The sequence below is a fragment of the Vulpes lagopus genome, chromosome 3, assembly GCF_018345385.1.
Source record: "Vulpes lagopus strain Blue_001 chromosome 3, ASM1834538v1, whole genome shotgun sequence".
Lineage (NCBI taxonomy): Eukaryota > Metazoa > Chordata > Mammalia > Carnivora > Canidae > Vulpes > Vulpes lagopus.
This window is the reverse complement of record NC_054826.1, coordinates 150,520,275-150,547,938: the sequence shown is the minus strand read 5'-3', so window position 1 is coordinate 150,547,938 and position 27,664 is coordinate 150,520,275. Positions and strand designations below refer to the sequence as shown.

Sequence of the window (27,664 nt, the reverse complement as noted above, 5' to 3'; positions counted from 1 at the left end):
TAGGTTTCAAGGCCATCTTACTTAATTTGGTGTTATTTACATTTAATAATCTTACATTCTCTTCCATTATTTATACTCTTGCTAAATAACCTAAATACTTATTAAATCCCCCTGTAAAACTGAATAACAACATTACCATTATTTTTTCTATTCATTTCACTATAAAATTTTATGAATTTTCACATTGTACTATACAGAAAATACAAAGTGTATGTATACATGCAGGAAATCAACTGGAATTAGAAAGTACAGAAAATATATTCCAAGAGGAATATGTGCAATTTTTATAAAAAGATCTTATGTCAAAAAAAAAAAAGATCTTATGGCGTCTTTGTTTTAGATCACTTTTACAGTAACATACAATAAAATGATTGTGTAAACTGAAGTCAAACATTTTGCTACATCACACTGACCTTTATACAGGAAACATCCCAACATTGATAAGGTTCAGGACTATATATGCGGAGAGAGAACCAAAGTAAAAGAGCCTTTTGAACAAACCAACTTTGGGCCCAGGAACGCCCTGACAGCACAATGGGATTATTAAGTTTTATCTTCCTCTTAGTCATATGCCTGCTGCAGGGGTCCAATACATCCCTCGTCCGGCTGAATGACAATGGCTACGAAGGCATTATCTTTGCTATAGACCCTCGAGTGCCAGAAGATGAAAAAATAATTGAACAGATAAAGGTAAGAAAGAATGGGGACTTCCACCATAAGACACAGAGCCTCTCTGATCTTTAGTTGAACTCATCTGTTCTTTGAACACTTATTTAATGAATACTTATGGCATATCAGGGAGAGAAAACACTGAATTAAAAAATTTCTTGCCCTCGTGCAGTACACATTCTTTTTAGATGACATAGATAATGGAAACATGTAAAGCAGGTCAGCAGATAGTAGGTTGCCATGGAGTAAAGTAAATGAGCAAAAGGGGATAGGCAGTGTTGGTGGGGTTGGTGGGGAGAAGAATGTGGGTTACCATTTCATGGAGGGCAGCCAGGAAAGGCCTCAGTGTTGATGGTGACATCTGAGTGGAGACCTGAGATGAGTGAGGGAAGAACCCATTGAAAACCTGGGGGAGGGAACAGCAGTGCAGCAAGCATGCTTGATGTGACCAGCAGTAGGTGATGACCAGGAAAAAGGGTGGAGAGAGCTGAACATGGAGACATAGCAGGTCCAGACTGCTGGAAAGACCTGGGCTTTTACTTCTGAGTGCCATGAGAATCCATGGAAGGATTCCAAGCAAGAGGAGGGGTGTGCTTTTTCACACATGTTCCAGGATCACTCTGACTGCAGCGTTGAAGAAATTCTGTAAAGGGCTTCTACTTGTCATTCATCCTGTATAGCTCTGTTGCAACATAAAAGTGTGAAGGGACCTCAGGTAGGAAGCTGTTGCAGGTGAGAAGTGATGGTGACCAGGAACAGGTACTTGTGGTAGAAATCATTAAAGTGGTATGATTCTGAACACATTCTGAGGGTATCATAGACAAATTTGCTGATGGTTTAGATGTGGCATGGGAGGGGGGAGGAGGGAAAAAATAGAAGTCAAGGAAGACTTTAAGGGTTTTGGCTTGAACACCTGGAAGGATGGAATTATCATCAGTTGACAAGGTGAAGACTGTAAATGGAAAAAAATATTGGCAGATGTGAGATCAGGACTTAGTTTGAAGCATTTTGAATTTGAGATATTCTATTCTCCATATAGATGGAGATAGGAATCTGAATTCAAGGGGGGATATCTGGGTGGAGAAAAAAGTTGGGGAGTCATCGGCGTGCAGAATAAATGAGTTCACATAGAAGTGCATGTGGAGAAGGGAAAGGCTTCAAGACTGAACCAAAGAATTTAATTTCTGAAGTTTTTTCCGACTATAACATTTCATGTAATAAAGAGATTGTTGTTATAGCCATGCAAATTAGCTCTCCCTGTCTCTAACATCAACATTTACTAATTCCTTACATTTAATTTCTCCACTACTGTGTCCTTATGCTCACTGATTTAGCCTTCTGTGCATATGTTATTATCCATCAAAGCTTATGTGCTTGACGTAGGTGGTGAGCAGGTGATTTTGTGGCTGCCATTTATTACGCACTCTGAATAAGCTCTTGAAGCATAGCAATGTGTTCATTTATTGATAATTTTTGAATTCCAGGGAAATATAAAGATTCCTTTCCTGAAGAGCACAGGCTTGAATAGCTGTTAATATAGCTGATTCTGAATGATGGCTTCTTAGTGTTCAGGAATAATCAATCAGTTTCAAACTTTTCTGAATATCAGAAACCAGTATTTGGAAGAATTATTTGTAAGGGCAAAAAATTAATTAAAACGTCCTCTTTTGAAGACCATAAGTAAAAGTTCAATTATTAGTAGATAGACATGTCTACATTACACAATGTTTCTTGACATTCTTGTAGCCCTCTACAAAGTCCTTGCATTTATATTATCAGGCAACCTTGTGAAATTCTTTCATCCACCATTACACAGAGAGCGAACTGGTATTTGGAGAAGTAAATAATTTTTCCAAGGTTACATTAAATAGCACAATTAGTGCTGAAATCTAACACATGGGCTTTGAAGGCTGACAAATCTGGGATTGAGTTCTAACTTATATAAGGTAACAAAAATTACTCATTTTTGGTAACTGGTGAACCAACTTGTGGACATGACCTTATTTTTGGGATATTATCTGACAATAATAAGATTCATGCTGAATCTATTCATGACCTGAGATGTCAATTGTCAACTTTCCTTATGCCTTTTATTCACGTGTCTTTTTGGTTTGAAAGTACTTATTTTTTGAAATATCAATAATATTAATTATCTTTGATCCAGCTACCATATTATAGGAATTCTGAGAAGGAATTTAGAAGAATTATAGAAATTATCTTTGGAAAGCCTGTGAGAACCATTATTAGACACGCTAGTATGCCCTAGGGGATCACAGTCATCTGACACAGGGTCCGTAAAATCCCCCAATGACCTGAGAATATACCACTACCCAAGGCAGTTGCATAGAGCTAAGGATACTACAAGGTAAATGGAATCCCTTGGAGTTATACAATGCACAACCCGAACAACTACATAGTAACTTACTTTTCTAATCTGTACCACAATTCAAATCACCATATATACTTTTTATCTCAAAGAAACAGAGATAGCCATCACTTCAAGCAAAGTATGACAACTGGCTAAGATCTAAATATCCCAAAATAAAAAATGAGGAAAGGCATCCTTAGGGAATAGGTTTCTTTCATCTGTTTTAGGTCAGTGATGAATTAATTCCCAATCTACTTTGGGAAATCTCTGAAGATTTTTTCCTAACTCTAAGCCGGTTCTTTGGGCCTTTAGTTCTCTGTACTCTGATGTCTGACAGATCCCACAACTCTGAACCTAGTCAGTTTGCTGATCTCTTCAATGTGTATAAGTCAGGACACTGGACTCTCTTCAAGAAAACAAGACAGAGAGCCCTGGGATAGCTGAAGAATAATTCTATTGTGGGCTCGTGTCAGATCAGGAAGCATCATGGAGGAGGAGAGCCTACTCTGAAGGAAACAACACTGTTGACTGGGAAATTGCCAACAAGATGAAGAGTTTGATATTGTCATCCAGCACCCAGGATCCCTCAATTATTTCATGTAGAATAGATCATCATTAAGAAGCATTCAACCATCTTTCCCCCCACCCCATGAGATAATAAGTTCTAGAAAAGGATTATCTCCCTTATTAATCATTGCATCTTTGAATTCAGTGTACTGAGCAGTATAAAGTGACACTATTTTCAGCTTGTTGGCAGAGCAGAAACTTTGCCTATGATCAAAAAGCTCTACATCTCCTATGAATTTATCTATTCCTCCAACCCCCAGATCCCAATCCAGCTGCTTCTCCTGGGGAGTATAATGAAAAACCTGTCCTATGTCCCATCCTACAGGCTGTTCTCTTCAGCTTGCATCACCTAAGGCTTGTCTCTATTAGGACTTATTAAGAGTAATGATATCAACCAGTTTTATGACTGCCTATGTGTAAAGGACTATATAACTCATTTTCATGTTTATGTTAACCTTATTAAAGAAAGGTTAGCCCAATTAAGAGGTGAAGAACCTGAGCTTCAGAGTGTTAAACTGGCCAAGCTCTATTACCCAGAAGGTTCTACTACCAATATTGGAATCAAGTAGATGACTCTAAAGTCTAAGCCTTTGTAGGGGTGCCTTGGCGTGGGGGTCAAGTAAGCATCTGACTCTCAATTTTGGCTCAGGTGATGATCTCAGGGTGGTGTGATTGAGCCCTGAGTGGGGCTCCACACTGGACATGGAGCTCACTTAAGATTTCTCCTTCTCCCTCCATCCCTGCCCCCACACCTCACATGTGCATGGTATCACTCTCTATATATATAAAGGAAAAATAAATAAAGTCTATGCCTTTGTCATTTTACATAAGAGCAAACAGAAGCATTTGCCCTTTGATGAAGGGTCATAGAAAACTCAAAGACTTTAATGTGTAAGATTAAGATATAATTTTGCACTGATAGGTACAGGTCACAGAGCTGGAACTGAGTGGCAGAGACCCTTTTCTCTAGTAACTTGCTTTGTCTATCCACTCAAATTGGGAAATACCTATGATGAAGCCCTGCTCATTTAGTCCACTGTTGCTTGAAATCCTCACATATTTTTTCCTTTAATAATAGGATATGGTGACTACAGCTTCTATCTACCTGTTTGAAGCCACAGAAAAAAGATTTTTTTTCAGAAATGTATCAATACTAATTCCTAACAACTGGAAGGAAAACCCACTATACAAGAGGCCAAAACATGAAAGCTACAAACACGTAAGAGTCCAAAATACTTCTCTTAAAAAATTACATTTTCTGGTGATCCCCAGTTTTGCAGCACATTGTTTTTAGAGTTTTTAAAAATTAAATGTTATCATTTCTATTTCTGATGTTTTAAAATATTTTAAACATTCTCAGGCCGATGTTTTAGTTGCACCACCTACCCTCCCAGGTAGAGATGAACCATATACCAGGCAGTTCACAGCCTGTGAAGAAAAAGGAGAATATATTCATTTCACCCCTGACTTTGTACTTGGAAAAAAAGAAAAGGAATACGGACCATCAGGTAGGAACTTTTGTTAAAATATGTGTTTTGCAAATGATTCTAACATGAGGCTTTGTGTCCAGGTTACATGTACAGGCCTTGGAGTCAGTCTCTAGGTTCAAATCCCGACTTACCAATTGTGTGTGACCTTGGACAAATAACCTAGTTTCTCTGTCTTATTTCCTGTAAGATAGTAAATAGAAAGTTTCCTACCTTGGAGAATTGTTGTGAACACTGCATTAGATAATCCATATAACTGTAGTCAGAATAATGTCTACAGAAATTTGAGCACAGAACAACAATACATTTTTTAAGGCATACTCTTTAGATTTCAATTTTTCAGTTCTCCACAGCTGGATATTAATCAATCAAAGCTGCCTCTATGGAAGGCAAATGTATGGCAAGCTGCAAAGAGCCAGAATGCTGGTTCTTGGCCAAGAGAAAACACTCATAGGCTGTTAGTTGCTGATATTATTATTCAACTTATTTGGTTGAACCAGATGAACTTGTCTAAGAGTGGGCATTTTTACCTAGAGAAACAACAATTTCATCTAGTTCAATCTAAAAGTTAAAATCATTGGTTCAAATGAACTAAAGCATAATGTTTTTCATATAAAAATACAAACCATTGTCAAAGGAAGGCTCAACTCACATGTTACCATTCAGTGAAAACCTTCCTAAATCCTAGAATCTCCTTCTCCCATTACCCCTTCAATAACCACATAATAAATCTCTTGTTTTCTGTCAAATGTTCAGCTAGCCCTGGTCCTCATCATCACCTGGACCTGTTCTCCACCCCCAACTTGAAAGCTCTATCATCCCATCCCATCCCAATGTTCTGTCCCTCAAACTTTAGCCTGACCATGTCTGTTCTTGGCAACTCTAATCATTTGCACCTTTCTAGGCTACAGTCTCTTGCCTAGCTGATATACCCAGAAAAATCAGTCATTTCAATTATAAGTATAAACACCTCAACTCCCTCACCATTCATATCCTTATGTTTCATTCAAATTGCCAAATCCTCTGTACTGTTTCCTGCCAGTTTCCTTTGGCTCTTGTTAATGTATTTCCAAGACTGTGAAAGAAAATTATAAAACTAATGGTATCATTACGTAAACTCCGGGAAGCCTCAAAGCTACTCAACAATATTTGAACTTACCTCTTCTTGGCTCCCTTACTCATTCCCCATAGCAGCTGTTCTAAAACTTCTACTAGGGATCTCTGGGTGGTGCAGCGGTTTGGCGCCTGCCTTTGGCCCAGGGCGCGATCCTGGAGACCTGGGATCGAATCCCACGTCGGGTTCCCGGTGCATGGAGCCTGCTTCTCCCTCTGCCTGTGTCTCTGCCTCTCTCCCTCTCTCTCTGTGTGACTATCATAAATAAAGAAAAATTAAAATAAAAATAAAACTTCTACTATTTTTCTCAAGATCTCTAACCATTCTTTTAAGTCCCTCAACAGATGTCTTGATTGGGAAAACAGAGCTCTACAGTCAAGCTAATTAACGTGTCATCTCCTCATATAGTTACCTATCCTTTCCATTCTATTCTATTCTATTCTATTCTATTCTATTCTATATTTGTGGTAAGAGCACTTAAACTCTACTCTCTTAGCAAATTAAAGGGGGCATGGAAGGCAAGGCAACCTGCCATGCACCAAATCCCTGTTGTAGTCGCTGTTATGAGGGGTTTTTCCTCCCATACTGAAAGGTACAATTTCACACTTAACTAATCTGGTTCCATTTGCCTAAAAAAACTTTAAACCACTGTTTTTAAAGTTCAAATTCACAGAGGAATAACTTAGGAATCTTGTTAATATGCAGATTCTGCTTCAGGAAGTCTAGAGTAGGTCCAAGATTCTGCATTTCTTGTTAGCTACCAAGTGATGCTTCTGTTCCTGGTCTAATGAACACATTTTCAGTAGTAATGATTTACAGAAGAAATGTGACTTATACATAATGCTGACACTCCCCTCTCCCCCATTTTTAGATCTCGTGAGTTAATTTGAGTTAGAGAAACACACATTATAGAACAGAATAGGGACACTGGGGTGGCTCATGGGACACCGCGGTGGCTCATGGGATACCGGGGTGGCTCAGCGGTTTAGCAACTGCCTTCAGCCCAGGGCATGATCCTAGAGTCCCAGGATCGAGTCCCACATCAGGCTCCCTGCATGGAGCCTGCTTCTCCCTCTGCCTATGTCTGTGCCTCTCTCTCTCTCTCTCTCTCTCTCTCTCATAAATAAATAAAATCTTTGAAAAAAAAACAGAATATATGTCCATATTTTTCTTCATTTCTATGTCCCCCAAAGTTTTTCCTAATATTGCTAAAACAGAAATTCTACTTGTTACTTCTTCCTGCATTTCAAGCAATGTATTTACCTTTATTCGTCCATTTACCCTTAAATCCTCCACCCTCCCAAGTTTTTTAATTCCCTCTCTTTGAGCTTTTCTTAGTCCAGGTTTACATCTTATTCATCTTTGTGTTTCCTAGTACTTAGTATATGCTGAATATATAATTAATAATACCTGCTTTCACATAGTTTATACTTCTATGTGCTAAGTATTATAAATTAATCACATTATTTGGCCACACCCCAAAATTATATATGGTCTATGGCAGTGTTTTTCCATTTTTTTCCATTATCAACTCCCTTAGGAGCATTTATAGACATTTTTTAACTAATTACATCCTAGTGAAATGTTAATAGCACAGATTGCTATCTGTTTATTTGTAGGAGTAAGCTTTGGAGAGCTAAAAACCAGTATAATATCTAAGCCTTTTGCCCCCCAAGAGGCCAAAACCCAAAGCTCGGTCTATTTTGCCCATAGCATACACATCACAAATATTTTGTTGATGTAACATGTGCAATAAAAAGATGATATACTATATAATATAATGCAACCTGCATTTTATAAATAAAAATGTAAATGTTAGCAGTTATTTAAAAACTAAATATAATTTTTTATTGAAAATTTTTCTTTAAAATATTTGAGGGACAATTTTGTCACTTGAATTATGATCATATATTTGAAATATTTTCCTACAGATAGACTGTTTGTTCATGAGTGGGCTCATCTCCGCTGGGGAGTGTTTGATGAGTACAATGAAGATGCGCCTTTCTACAGTGCTAAGTCAAAAAAAATTGAAGCAACAAGGCATGACTATTTAAGTTTTTTTAATTATTTTAGGCTGTAACTTATTTTTTCCTTAGTTTGATTTCTTTTAAATACCAATCATTTTTTTATCCCAATGCAGATAATAGATACTGTATCACAAAAGAGTGCTTTTCTGTTTTTTTCTTTTTCCTCTATTTTCTCTCTCTGTTTTTTTTTTTTTTTTAGTAAAATGTGTCTATTTAAAGTAGCTGGCTGTCTATTTAAAATACACGTAACTTCAAGACTGTTTGATAACCAATTTGACATATTTTGTACCTCTCTCATATTTTTGTACATATTTTGTACCTCATATAGTATGTGCCAAATCAAAACTATTTATCCTACACAAGAACAAAAAATTGTTTAAGAAATAGTGTAAATGCACACTAAATGAGAAACCAATCTTGTAAGGACCAGACAAGGATTTCTTGGGATGTGTAAAGTTCATTTAAAAATATCAAATATTGGGATCCCTGGGTGGCGCAGCGGTTTGGCGCCTGCCTTTGGCCCAGGGCGGGATCCTGGAGACCCGGGATTGAATCCCACATCGGGCTCCCGGTGCATGGAGCCTGCTTCTCCCTCTGCCTGTGTCTCTGCCTCTCTCACTCTCTCTCTCTCTCTCTCTCTCTGTGACTATCATAAATAAAATAAAAATTAAAAAAATAAAAATATCAAATATCATAGTTAATTATAGACAATCCTCTTAGTTCTGAGATTAAGAGAGAAAAGTTATTGTTGGTAGTTGGTTTAAAATTAGATGCCATCAGCTTAATCAATCTTAGATGCCCTGCTAGGTCTACAGACTTATCGAAAAAAAGTACAAACTGAAAGATACTAATTTCAGCGAAAGCCATTCCTCTGCCCAATTGCTCCACCAGTTTCAACACATGTATTTAAGGAGTATGACATTGATTACATTTGTTTATATCATATTCCCCCTAAATGTCTAGTCTCTGCTATAGAACATTCATCATGGTTGTAAATATACATACCATTATGTTCACTGAGTTCTGGAGCAATAGAAGCATATACATAATTTAGGAGACTCCCTAAATGACTGAATGAAATCTAGTAATTACTTTTTAAATTTGAACTGGAAACACATGGAAAATATAGGATACATTCACATTCCAGCATATTTGTTGTAATCACTGCTACCTTTGGTCAATTCCATGTAATAAAATATGTGTCGAAAATGTCCCCACCAGTTAAGGCTACTGTCCTAGGCAGTATCTCCATCTTTCCTTCAAGCCGCATTTTGTTTTGGATTAAAAAGCTTCTTTAAAACCAAAACACTTGTAGCTATGCCATATCACATTCTTTTGGAGATATCTTCTTGGAAAAGATTTCTACAAAGAACTTCAAGCTAAGATGGTACCAAGAGTGTTTTCACAGGTTGCCTTATACAGATACCAGCAGTGCCTTTATCATCACAAGGCCTCCAGGAGAGATGTTTGGAAGAGGGGAATCTCCAGCCATTGGTATTAACAAGACAGCAGCAGCTTTAATCACAACAGGGAACTCAGCCATTGCATATACTAGATATCCCACTTAAAATTTCTTTCTGCAATTTCCTGAAAAACAGATAACTGCTCTTGTAGGAATCCTAAAATATTGCTGTCAAAAATAGGATTGTATAGTACATAAATAAGAATAAAGATCTTCATATGCAGGTCATTATTAAAAACCTTGATAGAAAGAGTACTTAAGATTTTCTAATTTTTAATTGTTAAGTTGCCTCAAAGATTGTTATATATTTTCAGATGTTCCACAGGTATTACTGGATTAAACAGAGTTCATAAGTGTCAAGGAAACAGTTGTACAACTAGAGGATGCAGAATTGATTCTAAGACAAAACTGTATGAAAAAGATTGTCAATTCTTTCCTGATAAAGATCAAACTGAAAAGGCTTCCATAATGTTTATGCAAGGTATTAATTCTGTAAGTATGCCAACTGTAATTTCAGAGCATATATTTATATTCAAAAGACATGTTTATATTCAAAGGTCATGTTTATAAAATATTTGTGCAGGTTACCTGAGAGTACCTTCACAAGGTATTCTGAGAATACCTAATTAACTCATATTAATATGGAGTTCTTTAAACATTAACTGGCATATGGTAAGCACTTAATTAGCATTAGCTTTATTACAATTATTCAAAACCCACATTACTATTAAATGATTCCTCAATGAATCCTATTTCATTAAAAATGACATATTTGTCAAGCATATTTTTTATTTTTCCGATTTGTAATTGAATTTTAAATGCATTGTATATGAAAAGTATTTTTTCACTTTATTAACCTTTTAGGTTGTTGAATTCTGTAATAAAGAAAACCATAACCGAGAAGCTCCAAGTATACAAAACAAATTGTGCAATTTCAGAAGTACATGGGAGGTGATCAGCAATTCTGAGGATTTTAAAAACACAACATCTTTGGTGGCACCACCCCCTCCACCTGTTTTCTCATTGCTGAAGATCAGAGAAAGAATTGTGTGCTTAGTTCTTGATAAGTCTGGAAGCATGAATGTAAGTTTATGGGCTCATTTTTCCTGGATGTAGGAACACAGAAGTAATTGAATAGCTGAGAATACTCTGATTACTACCTGCTTGTTCTAAAATGCATGGTGGCATAAATATTTTTACCTTCTATGATCATGACCTCAAGAGGGGCAGTGAATATTGTAATGAAAGAAGTGTAGCAATAGAATGAGAAAGACCTAACCCAAGATCCAACCCCAGAAAATGGAGTGTTTATTGAGGGGTACTTTTAGACCCTTTAGTAAAGCCTTAGTGAGAAAATCAAAATTAAAGATTTTTAACATGGACATGCTTTCTAACCTTGCCTCTATTATCTACTAGAAATACTTTACAGATATGAGGAGAGAGTGGATTAGGGCCTCTGAACTCCATTCCAAGTCAAGGAACAAAATCAGCCAGGAGAATTGTTAACATGGCTTTACCTTGTTTGCATCATCTATATAAATAACCTCTTTATCCTCAAAGACACAGACAAAAAGCATCACTACAATGAAGATAGACAGATTCAGCCATTCATTCCTTCTATTATCATCCAATGAATGGAAGGCATTGTGCCAGACTCTAGGAATAGAAATTCAAATCCTTGAAAAGTTCACAGTTGGGTAAATTTTCTTTCCCTTCTCCATTATCTGGTTGACTCATACTTATTCTTCAAATTTGGTAGAGGTACCCATTTTATCCAAGAGGAGATGGGCCAGGCTTCTAGGCTGGACTAATGGTTCTTCTGCTGATCTTCCACAATGAAACCTCTTCTACTATGTATTATATTGAAATTACACATTTATCTCCCATTAGACTGGGAGCTCCTCTAGGACTTGAAGCAGTGTCTTATTCATTTTTGCATCCCTTTTGCCTAAAACAAGGTTTATCATGTATAAGCACTCAATAAATAATTGTTGAAACGCACTACAAATGAGCAGACATGATGTGATAAGGCATCCAGAAAAATGGCACATTTGAGGGAGAACAGAGCATGCTAAAGATCAAGCAAAAAAATTACTTCAACAGAAGAGGCCTGGTTGGTTACTGAAAAGCACAAAAGATAACACAAGCTGAATGAAATAATCCACAATAGCTGAGTTTCAAAAAGAGCATCAGAATGCTAGACACCTATACATAAAAGTATTCTAGGAAGTGTTGAAGGGAAAAGACGAATAGCTTCCTTTGGACAAGATACAGGTAGAGCTAAGTTTAGAGGTAAAACAAAGTAGTAGAGAGAGAGCCCTCAAAGATGGAGATGTAAGAGCAGTTTTTCACTAGGAGTTGGTTCTAGGAAGTTCAGAGGGAAATTTGGATGTGTGCTGTAGGGAGGTACCACAAATCACCAGATGAAGGACTGGAAAGACAAATGAAGAGGCTTACATTCTGGGTATTCATCTAGGAAAGAGGGTTGTGAGTTTTACTGAGTTATCAAAGAACCAATTCCAATTAATCCACTGGCAGGGAAGTGGTGTGGAAAGGTTAGGAACAGAAGAGGAAATGGGGGAGGTAGGTACTGGGCCTCTCAGATTGTGACTGCAATTTAAGTAGGTTTCATCTTTTGTGAAGATGCCAAGTGACTGGGGAGATTTCAGTCTCTAGATGGAAACCATGATAGTCTGGTTTGATACTGTGGGATCTGGGGAGTGGTTTCACCTTGACACAACTGAAGAGAGGATCTGGGAGTTATTAGGCAGTCTCTAAGATGTGAGTCATCACCCTCCAATTCCATCCCAACCCCCACCCTACCCTTCACCTCTAATTTGAGTGCTTTGCAGCCAAGAATCAGCTCTAGTTAAAGCCTATGTTCCTTACTATATCATATATGTTCTATAATACATATAACTATATTTTTCAATTTTATCAATTGAAAAAATTGCTTTAATAACACTAATTACTATAGGTAAAAAAATGACAAATTTTATTCACTCATTTTAAGTGATCTGCTATTATTTTCCAATTGAAAACCCCTTGGTTGTTTTTCTTGATCTTTTCTATTCAGGGTTTTAATCGCCTAAATAGAATGAATCAAGCAGCAAAACATTTCCTACTGCAGACCATTGAAAATGGATCCTGGGTAGGGATGGTGCACTTTGATAGTACTGCCTACATTAAAAGTAATCTAATCCAAATAATAAGCAGCAAGGAAAGAAACAACCTCTTGGAGAGCTTACCTACAGCAGCTAACGGAGGAACTTCTATCTGTGCTGGAATTAAATCAGCATTTCAGGTGAAAATCATATTGCAAATGTCACTTGTTCTTTTTTTAAAAAATTAAAGTATAATTGGCATATAGTACCTTATTTGTTTCATAGTGATTTGATATTTTTATATTATCATTTTATGAAATCCATGATAAGTCTAGTTACTACCCGTTGCCAAAGTAATTACAGTATTAGTAGCTGTACTCCCTATGTTGTAGATAAAAAGTACATTTTATCACCATCATTTATTTATTTAATGACTTAAAGTTTCTACCTCTTAATCTGTTCACCTAGTTTCTTCTTTTTTATGATTAGGACATTTTTATGTTAAATGCTGCCACACATACTTACTGCCTAATTTTAAAATGACTAATATTAAGAAGCACATGACTCACTAAGCCCATAGAAAAAAATCATTTAATGATATTTTTAATGGATCAGTAAATCGATGAATAAACTGATGGGTGAACAAATGATTATTAAAATGCAACTAGAGTATAAGCCAAATGAAGTCAGGGACTTTGTCTTGGTACCATGCAGTAGTCAGTGCTCAATAAATATTAAATAAACAAGTGTGCTCGAGCAGCAAACTTATCAACTCTTAAGACAATGAAGGAAGTTATATGGTATAATTTCACTTTGGTCCAATCCTCATTTCAGTTTCTGTGACACTTAGCTGGGGAAAACTGATATTTATTAAAGCAGATGTAACGGGGCTGTTAGAGTTAGGAATACTGGTCAGAACATTAATTTTAACATCAGAGTACTGGCTCTACCACTTACCAACTATGTGATATTAAGCAAAGTTTGCAGTCTCTTTGGACTCTCAGTCCAAAATACAGGAAAACAAGAATGCCTACTTCATAGGACTATTATGAAGATTAAACGAAGTACTACATTTATGTATGTAGAAAAATATCTATTATATAGTGAACATATTTCACAAATGCCATAATAATGATAATAGTCATATATATTTGGATAAAACTAGGATTCACAATATACAATATATATGTGGGGGGAGTAATGGGAATGCTGTATAAATGCAATACATGTATAAAAGCATTTTCTGTTTTTCAGTTTGATTTTTTTAAAAGATTTTATTTATTTATTCATGAGAGACACACAGAGAGAGAGAGAGAGGAAGAGGCAGAGACACAGGCAGAGGGAGAAGCAGGCTCCATGCAGGGAGCCTGATGTGGGACTCAATCCCTGTCTCCAGGATCACTCCCTGGGCTGAAGGCAGGCGCTAAACTGCTGAGCCACCCAGTCTGCCCTTTAGTTTGATTTTAATGTGTGGCAGAGCATATTTCACATGTATTACAACATATAAAAGTTATTATTTTCCTAAAAACATGCAAAAATTGAAATGAGTCTGGTTACTTTGTTCCCTGGCAACCAGTTTTATTAGGAATATCTAAATTCCAAACCCTCTTCTGCAAATCTATACACACCTCCACTCTGAGTTCATGAGTGTGATAATCTGTCATTTGTTTCCTCTTGGCTTGGACTCAGTTTCTCAAAATGGTGTACCAAGAAGCCACTACTATTTAAAGCTGTCAGAGAAGATGAGATATAGTTGCCATCCTGAGATAAATTCTTTTTATCTTCTCCTATAGGCACCTAGATTCAGAACTCTGAGTTTTGAACTGTTTAGCTTTATAAGAAATGGGTTCAAGCCACAAATAGAATTCAATTTCAATAAATAAAATTTGTGTATTCTCTGAGCACCATCAATAGTCTTAGTTTTGTGCTCATTACTATTAGAGGTAAAATAGAGGTTATATAACAAGATCCCTAACCTTGACCTGCTTAGAACTTTTCCATCTTTTCTTTATAAGCATACTAAAAGTTCCCTAATTTGGAATCATTAACTTTTTCAAAATGTCAAGGTGGAGTCTTAATGCACCTAGCTGTGTATGTAACATACTTTATACACTGAGGGCTTATTAGAGGTATATCTGGTCAGAGAAAGCAGAGAATTATTTAATGCCACATTCTGCAATTATATTTTTGGTGCCTGATTGACCTGAGTCCTCAGACTGAAAGGTCATTGTCATTTAACCCAAGTAGAATCGTCTACAGTCCTGCCTGCATCCACGTAACTTCACTTGAGCAAACATTATCTATGACAGATAGACAGAAAATAAAATCATGTTTAAGTTCTCCTAAAAGTTGTTGATTGCAGATTCTATGATTTTAAAACAGATGCTATCTCTTCTTTTCAGCACACTTTTATTTTCTCTGCACATTTTTTCTAATATCCTGTAAGTCTTTTGATGTAGGATCATCGATAATTATGCTCTGATTATATCTGTAGGTAATTGGAGAAATATACCCTCAAATAGATGGATCTGAAATTGTCCTGCTGACCGATGGGGAGGATAACACTGCAAAGAATTGTATTGGCGAAGTGAAACAAAGTGGGGCTATCATTCATTTGATTGCTTTGGGACCATCCGCCGATCAAGCTGTCATAGAGATGAGTGCCCTAACAGGTGAAATATGACCTATATATTAAGTCCTTTGATATCAGTGCATAAGTGTAAAGGCTGACAACTGAACAATTTCTCTCAAGCTCTTGCTCTGCAAGGTCCTGGGGCAGGACCTTGGAACCAGGGTCAAACCAGACCTGATTTCTGTTCTCAAGGTGCTCCCAGTCCAGCTGGCTGGAAAGACAAAAACAAACAAACAAACAAACAAAACAAAACTACTAATCAGACAGCATAATCATATAACATCCCTCCATGACAGGAGAAATATATAGAAATAAAGCACTATGTGAGAAGAGACTAAGTCATTAAGTCTCCCAGTGTTGCAGAGAGTTAGAGAAGGAAGGCATGAGCGATGAGGTGACTTCTGAGCTGAGCCTTCAACAAGGTGTTCATTTTTTCTGGAGAAAGGAGAGGTGAGATGAGATGATCAGGTCATGAGAAAGAAAATCATGTTGGGTGACAATGCAAGACACATGGAGAGATAGTGGGAAATCCATGAAACCAGAGCATAGGCTTTGGGGGTGGGGGTGGGAGCCAGCTGGGATTAATAGAGGCTCAGTCTGAATAAATCTAAATAACAAAATTTCTAGATGAATTACATTCTAGATACCTAGATGCTATCTTAGGTACAGAGACATAATGAAAATGGACCACATGTTTTCAGTGTCTTCCTAAACATAGTAGAACAAACAAACTTTATAACATTATGAATATTTATTATTGTATTGGGTTGACTTCTAACGCTACCAAATAACTACTTGCTTTTTAATGCTTAGTTGCACAAACTCCCATCATTTCAAAGTACTCTCATGGCCATTGTAAAATTTATTTCTGTCCTAAGTGTCCCTCCAAAGTCGCACTTTTTTGAATTTGTCTCTATTGCTTACCATTTTTCTACCTCCCCATTGCCAGTTATTGTCAGAATACTGCAATATGACAATACCACATGGCCAGTTATTGTCAGGATACCACAATATGACGATACTGCAATATGACTTTCTGAACTGATTCTGAGCCACTTATATTTCCTAGTTATGGCAGTTTTAAATTAATATTTCATTGTTAATCTTTATACATACCTGACTTTGTTCTATTTTTATTCAGAAACTATGATTTTGTTTACCCTGTTGCCTTATTAATCACTAAAATATAGTATGTATGTATTTTCTAGAAAGCAACCTACTTAATGTATTTACATTTTAGGAGGAAACCATTTTTTTGCTTCTGATGAAGCCCAGAATAACGGCCTCATTGATGCCTTTGGAGCCCTTGCATCAGGAAACACTGATCTTTCCCAACAGCCTCTTCAGGTCAGAGTTTCTACTCCTCAGGTCTTTGTGTTTACATTTTGCCATAACCAAGAAAAATAATTCAGTTGTTATGAGTTTTGAGTCCTATATTTTTCTCAAAGTAAATTTTTAATTAAAATTAAAATTTCAGGGGTGCCTGGGTGGCTCAGTCAGTTAAACATCTGCCTTTGGCTCAGGTCATGATCCCAGCCAGGGTCCTGAGACTGAGTCCTGCATTGGGCTCCCTACTCAGTGGGGAGTCTGCTTCTTTCTCTCCTTCTACCCTTCTCCTGCTCATGCTCTCTCTCTCTCTCAAGCTCTTTCTCACTTTTTCTCTCTCTAGTAAAATCCTTTGAAAAAATAAAATTTCAGTATGAAATAAATTCTTCTTTAGATATGACCAAATTAAGAACTGAAATTTTATTTTTTCTTTTCCCACAGAATTTGGTTAAGAGATAACATCAAAACTGAATATTTTCTACCAAAAATAGATTTTGTCCCATAATATAGCATTCATTTTTCTATGAATGCATAAAAAAATCTCATGCTTCCAAGATTTCCCCCACCCTTCACTGCTGTGAAATAGATTTAAATTAGATGAATGCACTCAAGAACTCAGTTTGGAAATAGAAGGAATGTATTTGGAAATAATTTATTGTAAAAAAAAACAGTGAATAATCATTGCGTATCTACAAATTTAGGGCTTATTTTACCTCTTCCACCACTTTTTTCACTGTTTTATTTCATTCATCTCTCTTCTGAAGTCCACGTCTCTTCTCATTTGTGTTTCAACAGTACAAGCATTTTCTGTTATTTAGATTCAAAAATTCTGTCAACTTCCCTCATTCTTCATTCATATCCCATGTAAAATGTCAACACAGCCTGTTTCCATCAAAATATTTTTTACAAAATTCTGTTTCTATCAATATCCATTCTCACCAAATGTATATCATGTCATTTCATCTTCCAATTCATCAAGTCATTGTTCACCATTATGACTTGCCATAATCACCTAAACAAACCTATTTTCCCCTATTCTCTAACAATGAAAAGCAAGAAGGTGTAGGATTCAGAGTTAAAACAATATATGCAGATCAGTTTGGAAGTTGGGTTTGCAGCTTCACCCTAAAAAACAGTTTAAAAATTGATTCAAGATCTAGTTTGGCATATGGAGAATAAACTGAAGGAGAATAAAGTTCATTTTTGAAGGTTTCAGTCTGGGTGATTGAGAAAATGAAGACAAAATTGACACATAAACAGGCAGAACTGATTTTGAGGATATTATTTTCTGCTCTGTCTTAACCTTGGATTTTGAGTGAATGGTAAGACATTAAAATGGAATATTCTAAAGGAATTTTAAAATATAAGAGCAGAATATGAAATCATCCAGGGAGGAGGCACTTGCATGCAGGATATGCTCAAAGGTTAAGAATGGCTTTCCAATGGGGATCCCTGGGTGGCTCAGCAGTTTAGAGCCTGCCTTCTGCCCAGGGCATGATCCTGGAGTCCCGGGATTGAGTCCCACATTGGGCTCTCTGCATGGAGCTCTGCTTGTGTCTCTGCCTCTCTCTCTCTGTGTGTCTCTTGTGAATAAATAAATAAAATCTTTAAAAAAGAGAGAGAGAGAGAGAGAATGACTTTCCAAATTATGTGGAAGGGGTAGAAAGTTCTGTCCCCCTTGTTTGAAATGCCTATCAGTTCTTAAGTAGAAAAATAACAAAAAGAAGAACAAATTTTTGAAAGGTTAACCTGGATTTTTGTACATGATACATAGCTCTTGAGAGAGAATATGTGAGAATAGTTAGAGTAGGTAATCTGAGTAGATGGGAAGTTAGATTTGGATAGTGGGAGCTGGAATACAGAAAAAAAAAAGGCCTCATCTCACTCTTGACTCAGTTATTTTCCCCTAGTATGTAGCCAAAGCCTCCCAACTTTCTAAGAGTTTCCTAATTACCTGAAAAGGTCACTCACATTCAGATTTAACTTGATAATACTCGGTCCTATTAAAGACATGTCCACTTAATATAGGACTGAAATTTTTGTCATAATGATGTTTCAGTAGTAGAATTCAGTCTATCAGTATTGGTGTGAAAGTATTCTTGGTTTAAGACTGGTTCAGAAATAGAAACAAGATTTTCCATACTTACCAAAATGACACACTTATAGAAACACTTTCTTGGTCAACAGATAAATGTATCTTTCCTTGACAAAGAGCTATCCACAAAGATTTTTTAAAAATCTCTTTGAAGCTCCTCTCAGAGAAAGATCTTTCACATCTCTTCTCAGGGGTCCAATCTTCATAAACAATTTGCCCTCTTTCTACTCTTGCTGGACATGTTTACTGCCTGGTGTTACTCACTCTATCATGTGTGAAAATTATTTCAAGACTTCACATCAGGAAAATATCCATGTTTGCCTGTCTCATCATTTGCTAGCCCTGATTCTCTCTATTGAGGCCCCTTTTGCTGTGCTACACAAATACTCTAGCCAACACCATAAGTAATTTTTTTAGTTCATCATGAAGATGGATAAACTGAGGGTAACACACACACACACACCTAACAGCTTATTCTTCTCTGAGGTTGTAGCACTCTACTGCTAAAGAGTTGACTGGGTGCTTGTCAACACAATGGGAAAGAAATAATAGGGTCATATCTATAAAAACCATTCTCCTGCTTTAATGCTTTTATTATATCCTATCCTCTCCTCAGACTCTATATTTCTACACCCTCTGACTGATACATTTCAATCAGCTTTCAGAGAGATCACAAGCCTAAGGTAGTATGCCCTATACAAGCTTGTTCTCAGGCCAGAAATTTAAAAACTGCATGAAAAATGAAAACAGGGGACACCTGAGTGGCTCAGTGGTTAAGCGTCTGCCTTTGGCTCAGGGCATGATCCCATGTTCCCGGGATTGAGTCCCACATGGGCTCTCTGCATGGAGCCTGCTTCTCTCCCTCTGCCTATGTCTCTGCCTATCTCTCCCTCTGTCTCTTGTGAATAAGTAAATAAAATATTTTAAAAAAGAAAAATGAAAACAATAAAATTTCTCCCTTCTCCAGTCATTAATTTTTTTTTAATATATTTAAACAGCTTGAAAGTAAGGGATTAATACTCAACAGTAATACGTGGATGAACGGCACTGTAATAATGGATAGCACTGTGGGAAAAAACACATTCTTTCTCATCACATGGACCATACAAGAACCCATTATTTCTCTCTGGGATCCCAATGGAATACCAATGAGTAATTTCACAGTGGACACAGTTTCCAAAATGGCCTATCTCAGGATTCCAGGAAACGCAAAGGTAAGCAGTTAGCTTTTAGACTACCTCCCACATTTGTTTTGTAGCTGAAAATACATTGTTTGCTATCACAATTATAGGTGTCAATACTTGTCTCATCTTCAAAATTACAATAAAATAGAATGTACTTTCTATTTCTATGCCTGAGTGGTCCCAAAAATTATAGTGGAAGGAAGAAGAACGAAAGTATACATTAGGAGAAAGAGAAGGAAAAAATTAGGTAAGAATACCTTTGAAGAGGCAATGAAGGGAGAATCTGTGCAAGTTGGTGTGTAGATAGTTGGTGTGAAGAGTCATCCTTATTAGTGTTACTAGATTATAGAATCTATGGAGTTTGAGGTTAAAGAATAAGGTCAAGACCAAGGCAAACTTTCCCAAACTTATTTTTCCCAGCTGAGATCTCCCAAAGTTTGGACATCGTGCATGACAAGAGCCAGGATGCCTTGTCTAAACTGCCTCAGTTCTCCTCCTTTTGCCCTCAAAACTCTCAAAACCCTTTGTATTCTGTAACATACTTATAAAATTTATTTTAGAGTTGGGATAGTGAAAAGATAGAAAAGCTTGATCTTGGATATTTACTATATTTCCATTGAATTTTTAGGTGGGTGTTTGGACTTACAGTCTTCAAGCCAAAGCAAACTCAGAAACATTAACTATGACAGTAAATTCTCAGGCAGCAAATTCTTCTGTGCCTCCAATCACAGTGAATTCTAAAATGAATAAAGACACAAACAGTTTTCCCAGCCCAATGATTGTTTATGCAGAAGTTCTACAAGGCTATGTACCAATTCTTGGAGCCAATGTGACTGCTTTCATTGAATCAAATAATGGAAAAACAGAAGTTTTGGAACTTTTGGATAACGGTGCAGGTAACTCACAGTTTTTTATGAATAAGCTTGTATTTTCATAACTCATGCTATGTTATGGGTCCCTGCAACAGTGTGGGGCAATAGGACTTCAGAAGAATTGATCCAGACCATGGATGAACAGCAGGACCAGCAGGAAATTCTGTTCACATAAAATCTATAAAGTACTTAGCAAGCGTCCTGCACATAGTAAGCACTCAATAAATGCTATTTACTGTCATTATTATTTCATCATCTGGACAATCATTGTCTGTTACCAGTTGGAAAAGTCTCATTCAGGAAGTTGAGAACAGCATTGAGAATTCTGAACAAGTATTTCTTAGGCACAAATCATTAAGAAAGTCTAACCAGTGAGTGAAACACAAGCAGGCTGGGGTTAAGTAATAGAACTTGAGCCCCTGGCAGAGAAGTGGGGACAGGTTAAGAGTAATCCCCAATAGCTGAAAAGAAGTGCAACATGTAGTCTTGGGAACTGAGGTCCAAGGGCAGGTAGAACTGCTAAAACAAGATGAGAGACATCAGAGACATCACTAGAGCATCAGATACCAGGTTTGAATGGCAGAAAACAAGATACAGAGTTGGCCATGCTCGTCTCCCTTGAATGGGTGAATAGTACCTTTTTCCCAGACTCTGGATCATTCTGGAAACTGATCCTTTTTTTTGAGAGAATAGTGAGCAAGAAAATTACCATATTGATAACCTCCTGAGTTGTTAGAATTTCCTATCAGTATCTTTTGCAATGTAATTAATTAAGTCAATTTGCCCTGTGAAAAATTTAGAAGGTACAATTGTTCTTTGGTGCACCTCAGTGCCTCCATCTGATATAATTACATTTTCCCCTTTCCTAACCCCTTCCATGCTACATTGAAACTTAACCTGCATCTCATTTCATTTTCTCAAGGTTTGACCAGACCGCTACTTAGCTAATTTTAAATGCTTTTACCTAAATAGATGTTGTTGATAAACAATGACTTGGAGCAGGGGTTCTCAAACTTTAACATGCAAAGGAATCACCTGGGGGGCTTTGTTATAACATAAAATGTGAGGCCCTTCCCTCGAAGATCTAAGTAATTTGCATTCCTAATATGATCAAGTGGCATGCAAATGGTGCTTCTCCAAGGATCTCATTTTGAGAACCTCTGCCTTAGAGTGTTAAATTGAAAAGTGTCTTCAATTTAATATAACTCTAGTACTGGTGGTATCAAGAAATATACTAATGATATAATATTCCTGAGCTACCCTAAATGTTTATTCCAATAATAGATGGGGTTTTCCACTGCCAGACCAGGGAGTTAATGGATCATTGAGCAAGAGGTGAAGATACAAAAAAAAAAAAAAACGAGTAGTTGAAAAGAAGTGAAAATAAGTAATTTTTTTTTTTTTTTTTTTAAATGTTTTTTTTTTTTTTTTTTAATTTTTAATTATTTATGATAGTCACAGAGAGAGAGAGAGAGGCAGAGACACAGGCAGAAGGAGAAGCAGGCTCCATGCACCGGGAGCCCGATGTGGGATTCGATCCCGGGTCTCCAGGATCGCGCCCTGGGCCAAAGGCAGGCGCCAAACCGCTGCGCCACCCAGGGATCCCGAAAATAAGTAATTTTTAAGTGACTACAGTAAGAATGAAATCCTACACGCAAAGATACTTTTTCCTTAGTGGTGATCTTTTTGATCTGAATAGGAGATGAGTTGAACACACTATGTGTTTAGATGAAGTAAGAGCTGCAAGAAAATCATTTGGCTAAAACATAGTAAGAAGAGTACTATAATAATCTGCAATAGAAGCTGATAAAGTGAAGGTATTTATTATACATACATAAGCATATTATTTATACATAGCACATATATATAATAACACAAAGATATATTAATTCAACAAGATACTGGTTGGTAGAGCATAATAGAAATATTTTCCAATAGGTCAACCACAAAATAGAGAACCTGATAAAGGGAATATGCTTTTAAAAGTCCATATGCCTGGCTTAGAAAAATGCATTGATTTTTCTAATGCATCTTTTTCTTCATAATGCATTATCTAAGATGCATCTTCTTCTTCACAATAATACCTTATTCCTTCATTTCTATAACAAGGTGCTGATTCTTTCAAGAATGATGGGGTGTACTCCAGATATTTTATAGCTTATTCAGAAAACGGCAGATATAACTTAAAAGTACGGGCTCAGGGAGGAGTAAACATGGCCACAAGATACTTAAGGCATCCACTGAACAGAGCCTCATATATACCAGGATGGGTAGTGGATGGTGAGTAATGATATTTGATATCTGGCTTGAATAATTTGGAGTTAATATGATTAAAATTTCAAACATTTTACAACTTGAAGTCCAGCTTTCCCTGTTTCTGATATGAAGTTCTCAGTCATACCGTGTTTGCCTACAAAATAACTTAAGCTTTGGTATAGTGTCTGGCATCGAGTAAGCACTCAATAAATGTCAGCCATTATCATATTAATTTGGAGCACCAAACCTACATCAACAACAATATGTCATATTTCTAACTCAGGATAAAGAAAACAGGTTAATTTATTATGCACCCAAGTACAAGCTAGTGTACTTAGAATTTATTCTTCAAGTTATATAGATACCTGATTCTGTTTCCAAAGATACCTAAATGAGTATGTATTTTGAATGTTTTTATTAAGTCAAAAGAAAAAAATGTGTAGAGTTAGATGATGATTATGATTACGAATGAATTCTTTGTTATCTTTCCTTCAGCTTGACCCTTATCTTGTGACTTTAAGGGGTTCTCTGTTGGCAACTGGAATATAATTTGAAGTATCGTTCCTTAGCACTTGTAGCAGGGAGGAAGGGTGAAGCCTGGCACAAGTGGTTTAAAGGGAAACAGTAAAAATTTCCCAGGGTTTATTCCTCGCTTAAAGATAATTTGAGAAATAGAGCAATTATGTTTTTAAAGGGCATATACTGAATAATATAACATTATTCCCATTCAGTGCAGCCTTAATTTTAAAGTGATTCATTATCCAGTTCTATCCTGCAATATCCTGGTCAGGATGCTAAAGAAAAAAATTCTGCCACCACGTGGATGCCTATGACTTTATCACTAAACTTAGTAAAATGTGACTGTGTGTACATATGAAAAAAGGAGAGGAGCAGGGAGATGTAGGATGAGGAATTCAATTCACTGAGTTCTAAAAATACTAGTATAGATTTGCTCATTAATACAGCAAATTTTTAATGCAGGGAAAATTGAAGGGAATCCACCAAGAGCTGAACTTGATGAGGATACTCAAACACCCTTGGAGAGTTTCACCAGAACAGCATCTGGAGGTGCATTTGTGATTTCAAATGTTTCAACACTTCCCTTGCCCGACCTGTACCCACCAAGTCAAATCACAGACCTTGAGGCTACACCTGATGGAGATGAGATCAATCTAACATGGACAGCACCAGGAGATAATTTTGATGTCGGAAAAGGTAAGCATGAAGTGACATGTGGTGTTGAAAGTGAAAGATGCTTATTGCAAAAACAAGGTATAAGGGTAGGTGGGAGGAGAACAATTTTTAATTAACTGCTCAGTGGAGTATTATTTTATAATCTGATATTTTCATATCAATCAAACATGACACATTTTAACCTGGTCCTACTTTTCAAACAAAGAAGATAGCATTTAGCAGTTTAAAAATCAGAATTGAGCTTCCATTGAAAAATTAGTGAGGCTTTGGCTATGAGTATAAGCTTTGCACAACTAAACATTTTTTAGGAGAATGGATAAAAAGGAATTTAACATGGTATTTTCTAGTTTCTAAACTATGTGTAATTTTTTTCTTAGTTCAACAGTACATCATAAGAATAAGTGATAATATCCTGGATCTAAGAGACAACTTTGATAATGCTCTCCAAGTAAACACTACTGATCTGTTACCAAATGAGGCCAACTCCAAAGAAACCTTTGCATTTAAACCAGGAAATATCTCAGAAGAAAATGCAACTCACATATTTATTGCCATTCAAAGCGTGGATAAAAGCAATTTAACCTCAAAACTATCCAACATTGCACAAGTAGCTTTGTTTATTCCTCAAACAGAATCTGATCCTGATGAAAGTCATCCTAACTCGGGAATTAATATTTCTTCTTTGGTGTTGTTAGTGGTTGGGTCTGTGGTAATTATTAGTATTATTTTAGGTGCCATTATTTATATTGTAAATAAGAAAAAAAATTCAAGAAGACCTAGAACAGGATTTTAAAAAACATTAACAAGAAACTGAAGGATATTTCTGAATTTTTAAATTCATTCTGTATGACCATAAAATCGTAAAAATAATTTTAAGAGTTCTAGAAGGGATATTTTGATTAAATATAAATATCCAGGGGTACTTGGAAAATTATAAGTCACTATTAAAGTTCAAACTTTTTATTTATTCATTATTTGTCATAAAAATGATAAATAAAATATTTTCTCATATTGATACCTGATATTCATGTTGATTATTTAATACAAAAGTTTTTTAGAATGATAATTCAAATTCCATCAAGAAGTTAAAATTATCTATTTCAGTAGTCAAAATAAAGTGTAAGAGAGCAAATAAATAATATTTGAGAAAAAATAAATTTGGTCTTAGTACTTTTAAGTATAAATTGATTTTACTGCTTTCACTTAAAGTCTCTACTTATATACTAATATATACAGCATGAATAAGTTCATGTGTACTATAATTCATTGACATGGAAGATACTAGCAAAAAAAGTCAACTACCATCTGTCAGACCAAAGTTTTTCCTTATTTCAGCTCAATATAATCATATATATATATATACACGTATATATACATATATATATCCCTTTTCACTTAAAAAGCCATACCTACCTGTGTACTTTTTCTTTTATTAAAGGAATTAATTATTGAAGCTACTATATATTGTTCTTGTTTTCAGATTAAGAAATAAAACTAACAATTTTTAAATCTAATATTTTAATTACTACTCAAAACTATAGCCTAAATCTCACAACCATAATGATACATGAAATCAATTAAATTGGGCAGCCCCAGTGGCACAGCGGTTTGGCGCCGCCTGCAGCCTGGGGTGTGATCCTGGAGACCCGGGATCGGTCCCGCGTCGGGCTTCCTGCATGGAGCCTGCTTCTCCCTCCGCCTGTGTCTCTGCCTCTCTCTTCGCTCTCTCTGAATGAATGAATAAAATCTTTAAAAGAAAAAGAAATCAATTAAATTAAATCAATTAAAGAGAGAATGTAGGTCAGGAAGAGCAGGTTCACACTGCAAGTCATGCCAGGTCTGCCAGAGACCCTAATGATGCAAATAAAATGGGACATAAAGCACCTAATCTCTTGAATAGAAATCCTTTCAGCACAGTGGAAAGCCACAGTTACATGCTTTATGGAGAAAATGTAGGAAAGGGGTAAGTATAAGGCACCTGGCCTTTTACCAAGAAAGGAATAAAAGCCTGAAATTCTAGTTTGGCAACGGAAATAATACATGACAGCCAGACATTCCCTGTGTCCTTTCTGCTCACCCTGCTGCTCTAGAAGCAAAACCCACCAACCAGGTTATTATCCTCCCTGATGCTCAGATGGGTCTCAGTAGTGGGTTCTCAGGCCAGACTTCCAGGTCAGACCCTAGTTTAGTTTAGTTTAGTTTTTGTTTTTAAGATTTTATTTATTTATTCATGAGAGACACACACGCAGAGAGGGGGAGAGACATAGGCAGAGAGAGAAGCAGACTCCATACAGGGAGCCCAATATGGGACTCTATCCTAGGTCTCCAGGATCGTGCCCTGGGCTGAAGCAGACGATCAACCTCTGAGCCACCCACACATCCCCCTAGTTTAGTTTTGTTTCCAGATATGCGTCAGTAGCTAATTGTTGAATTAGTAAGAATCAGAAAAATAACTGAACGGCTACATTGTTATAGTCAGTCCAGACCATATAATTCAAAGGGTCTAATGCAAAAGAGAAAATGAGGGATCCCTGTTCAAAAATTCAAAAGAATTTCAAGATGGCAATGGCAAAGCATTGAACAAGACCTGTTCTTTGTACAGATGCACAGGTTTCATGCCCTTGAAGCCAATCCTGGCTGTAATCTAGAATAAACTGGTGATAGGATATATAACATGGGCTTTCTATTATGGCCACATGCCATCATTCAAAGTCTAAGAGTTGATCTAGTTAATCACCAAAAAAAGTACCAGGTTTGGAAAAAGAACCTCAAGTCCATCACTTCTTGCAGGGAATCTAGCTACAGAAAATGAATTTAGGGATGGCTGGGTGGCTCAGTGGTTGAGCATCTGCCTTCAGCTCAGAGCATGATCCTGGGGTCCTGGGATGGAGTCCCACATCAGGCTCCCACGGGGACCCTGCTTCTCCCTCTGCCTATGTCTCTGCCTCTCTCTGTGTGTCTCTCATGAATAAATAAATATATATTTTTTAAAAAGTCAGAAAATAGGGCAGCCCGGGTGGTTCAGTGGTTTAGCACTGCCTTCAGCCCAGGGCCTAATCCTAGGGACCTGGGATTGAGTCCCACGTCAGGCTCCTGGCATGAAGCCCGCTTCTCCGTCTGCCTGTGTCTCTGCCGCTCTCTCTCTCTCTCTCTCCGTGTGTGTGTCTCTCATTAATAAATAAATAAAATCTTAAAAAAAAAAGACAGAAAATAAATCTAGATTGTCCTAGTAAAGGAAAAGAGGCAGCCCTAGGTGGAGAAGGATAATTCCTGCACCAACCTTACAGAATCAAATGGCTGTAGGATT

At 36.7% G+C, this 27,664-nt stretch overlaps 1 protein-coding gene across 1 annotated transcript; it reads left to right on the top strand.

Annotated features, from left to right (window-relative positions):
* The first annotated feature begins 507 nt into the window (after positions 1-507).
* LOC121488257 (calcium-activated chloride channel regulator 4-like) lies at positions 508-27,290 on the top strand. Its single transcript, XM_041750699.1, has 14 exons — positions 508-690; positions 4,683-4,823; positions 4,965-5,112; positions 8,137-8,245; positions 10,009-10,186; positions 10,559-10,777; positions 12,771-12,998; positions 15,293-15,470; positions 16,671-16,777; positions 19,850-20,065; positions 20,664-20,931; positions 23,017-23,187; positions 24,145-24,378; positions 24,735-27,290. The coding sequence occupies exons 1-14, from the start codon at positions 535-537 to the stop codon at positions 25,148-25,150; spliced, it is 2,769 nt and encodes a 922-aa protein (XP_041606633.1). The 5' UTR covers positions 508-534; the 3' UTR covers positions 25,151-27,290.
* The last annotated feature ends 374 nt before the right edge of the window (positions 27,291-27,664 follow it).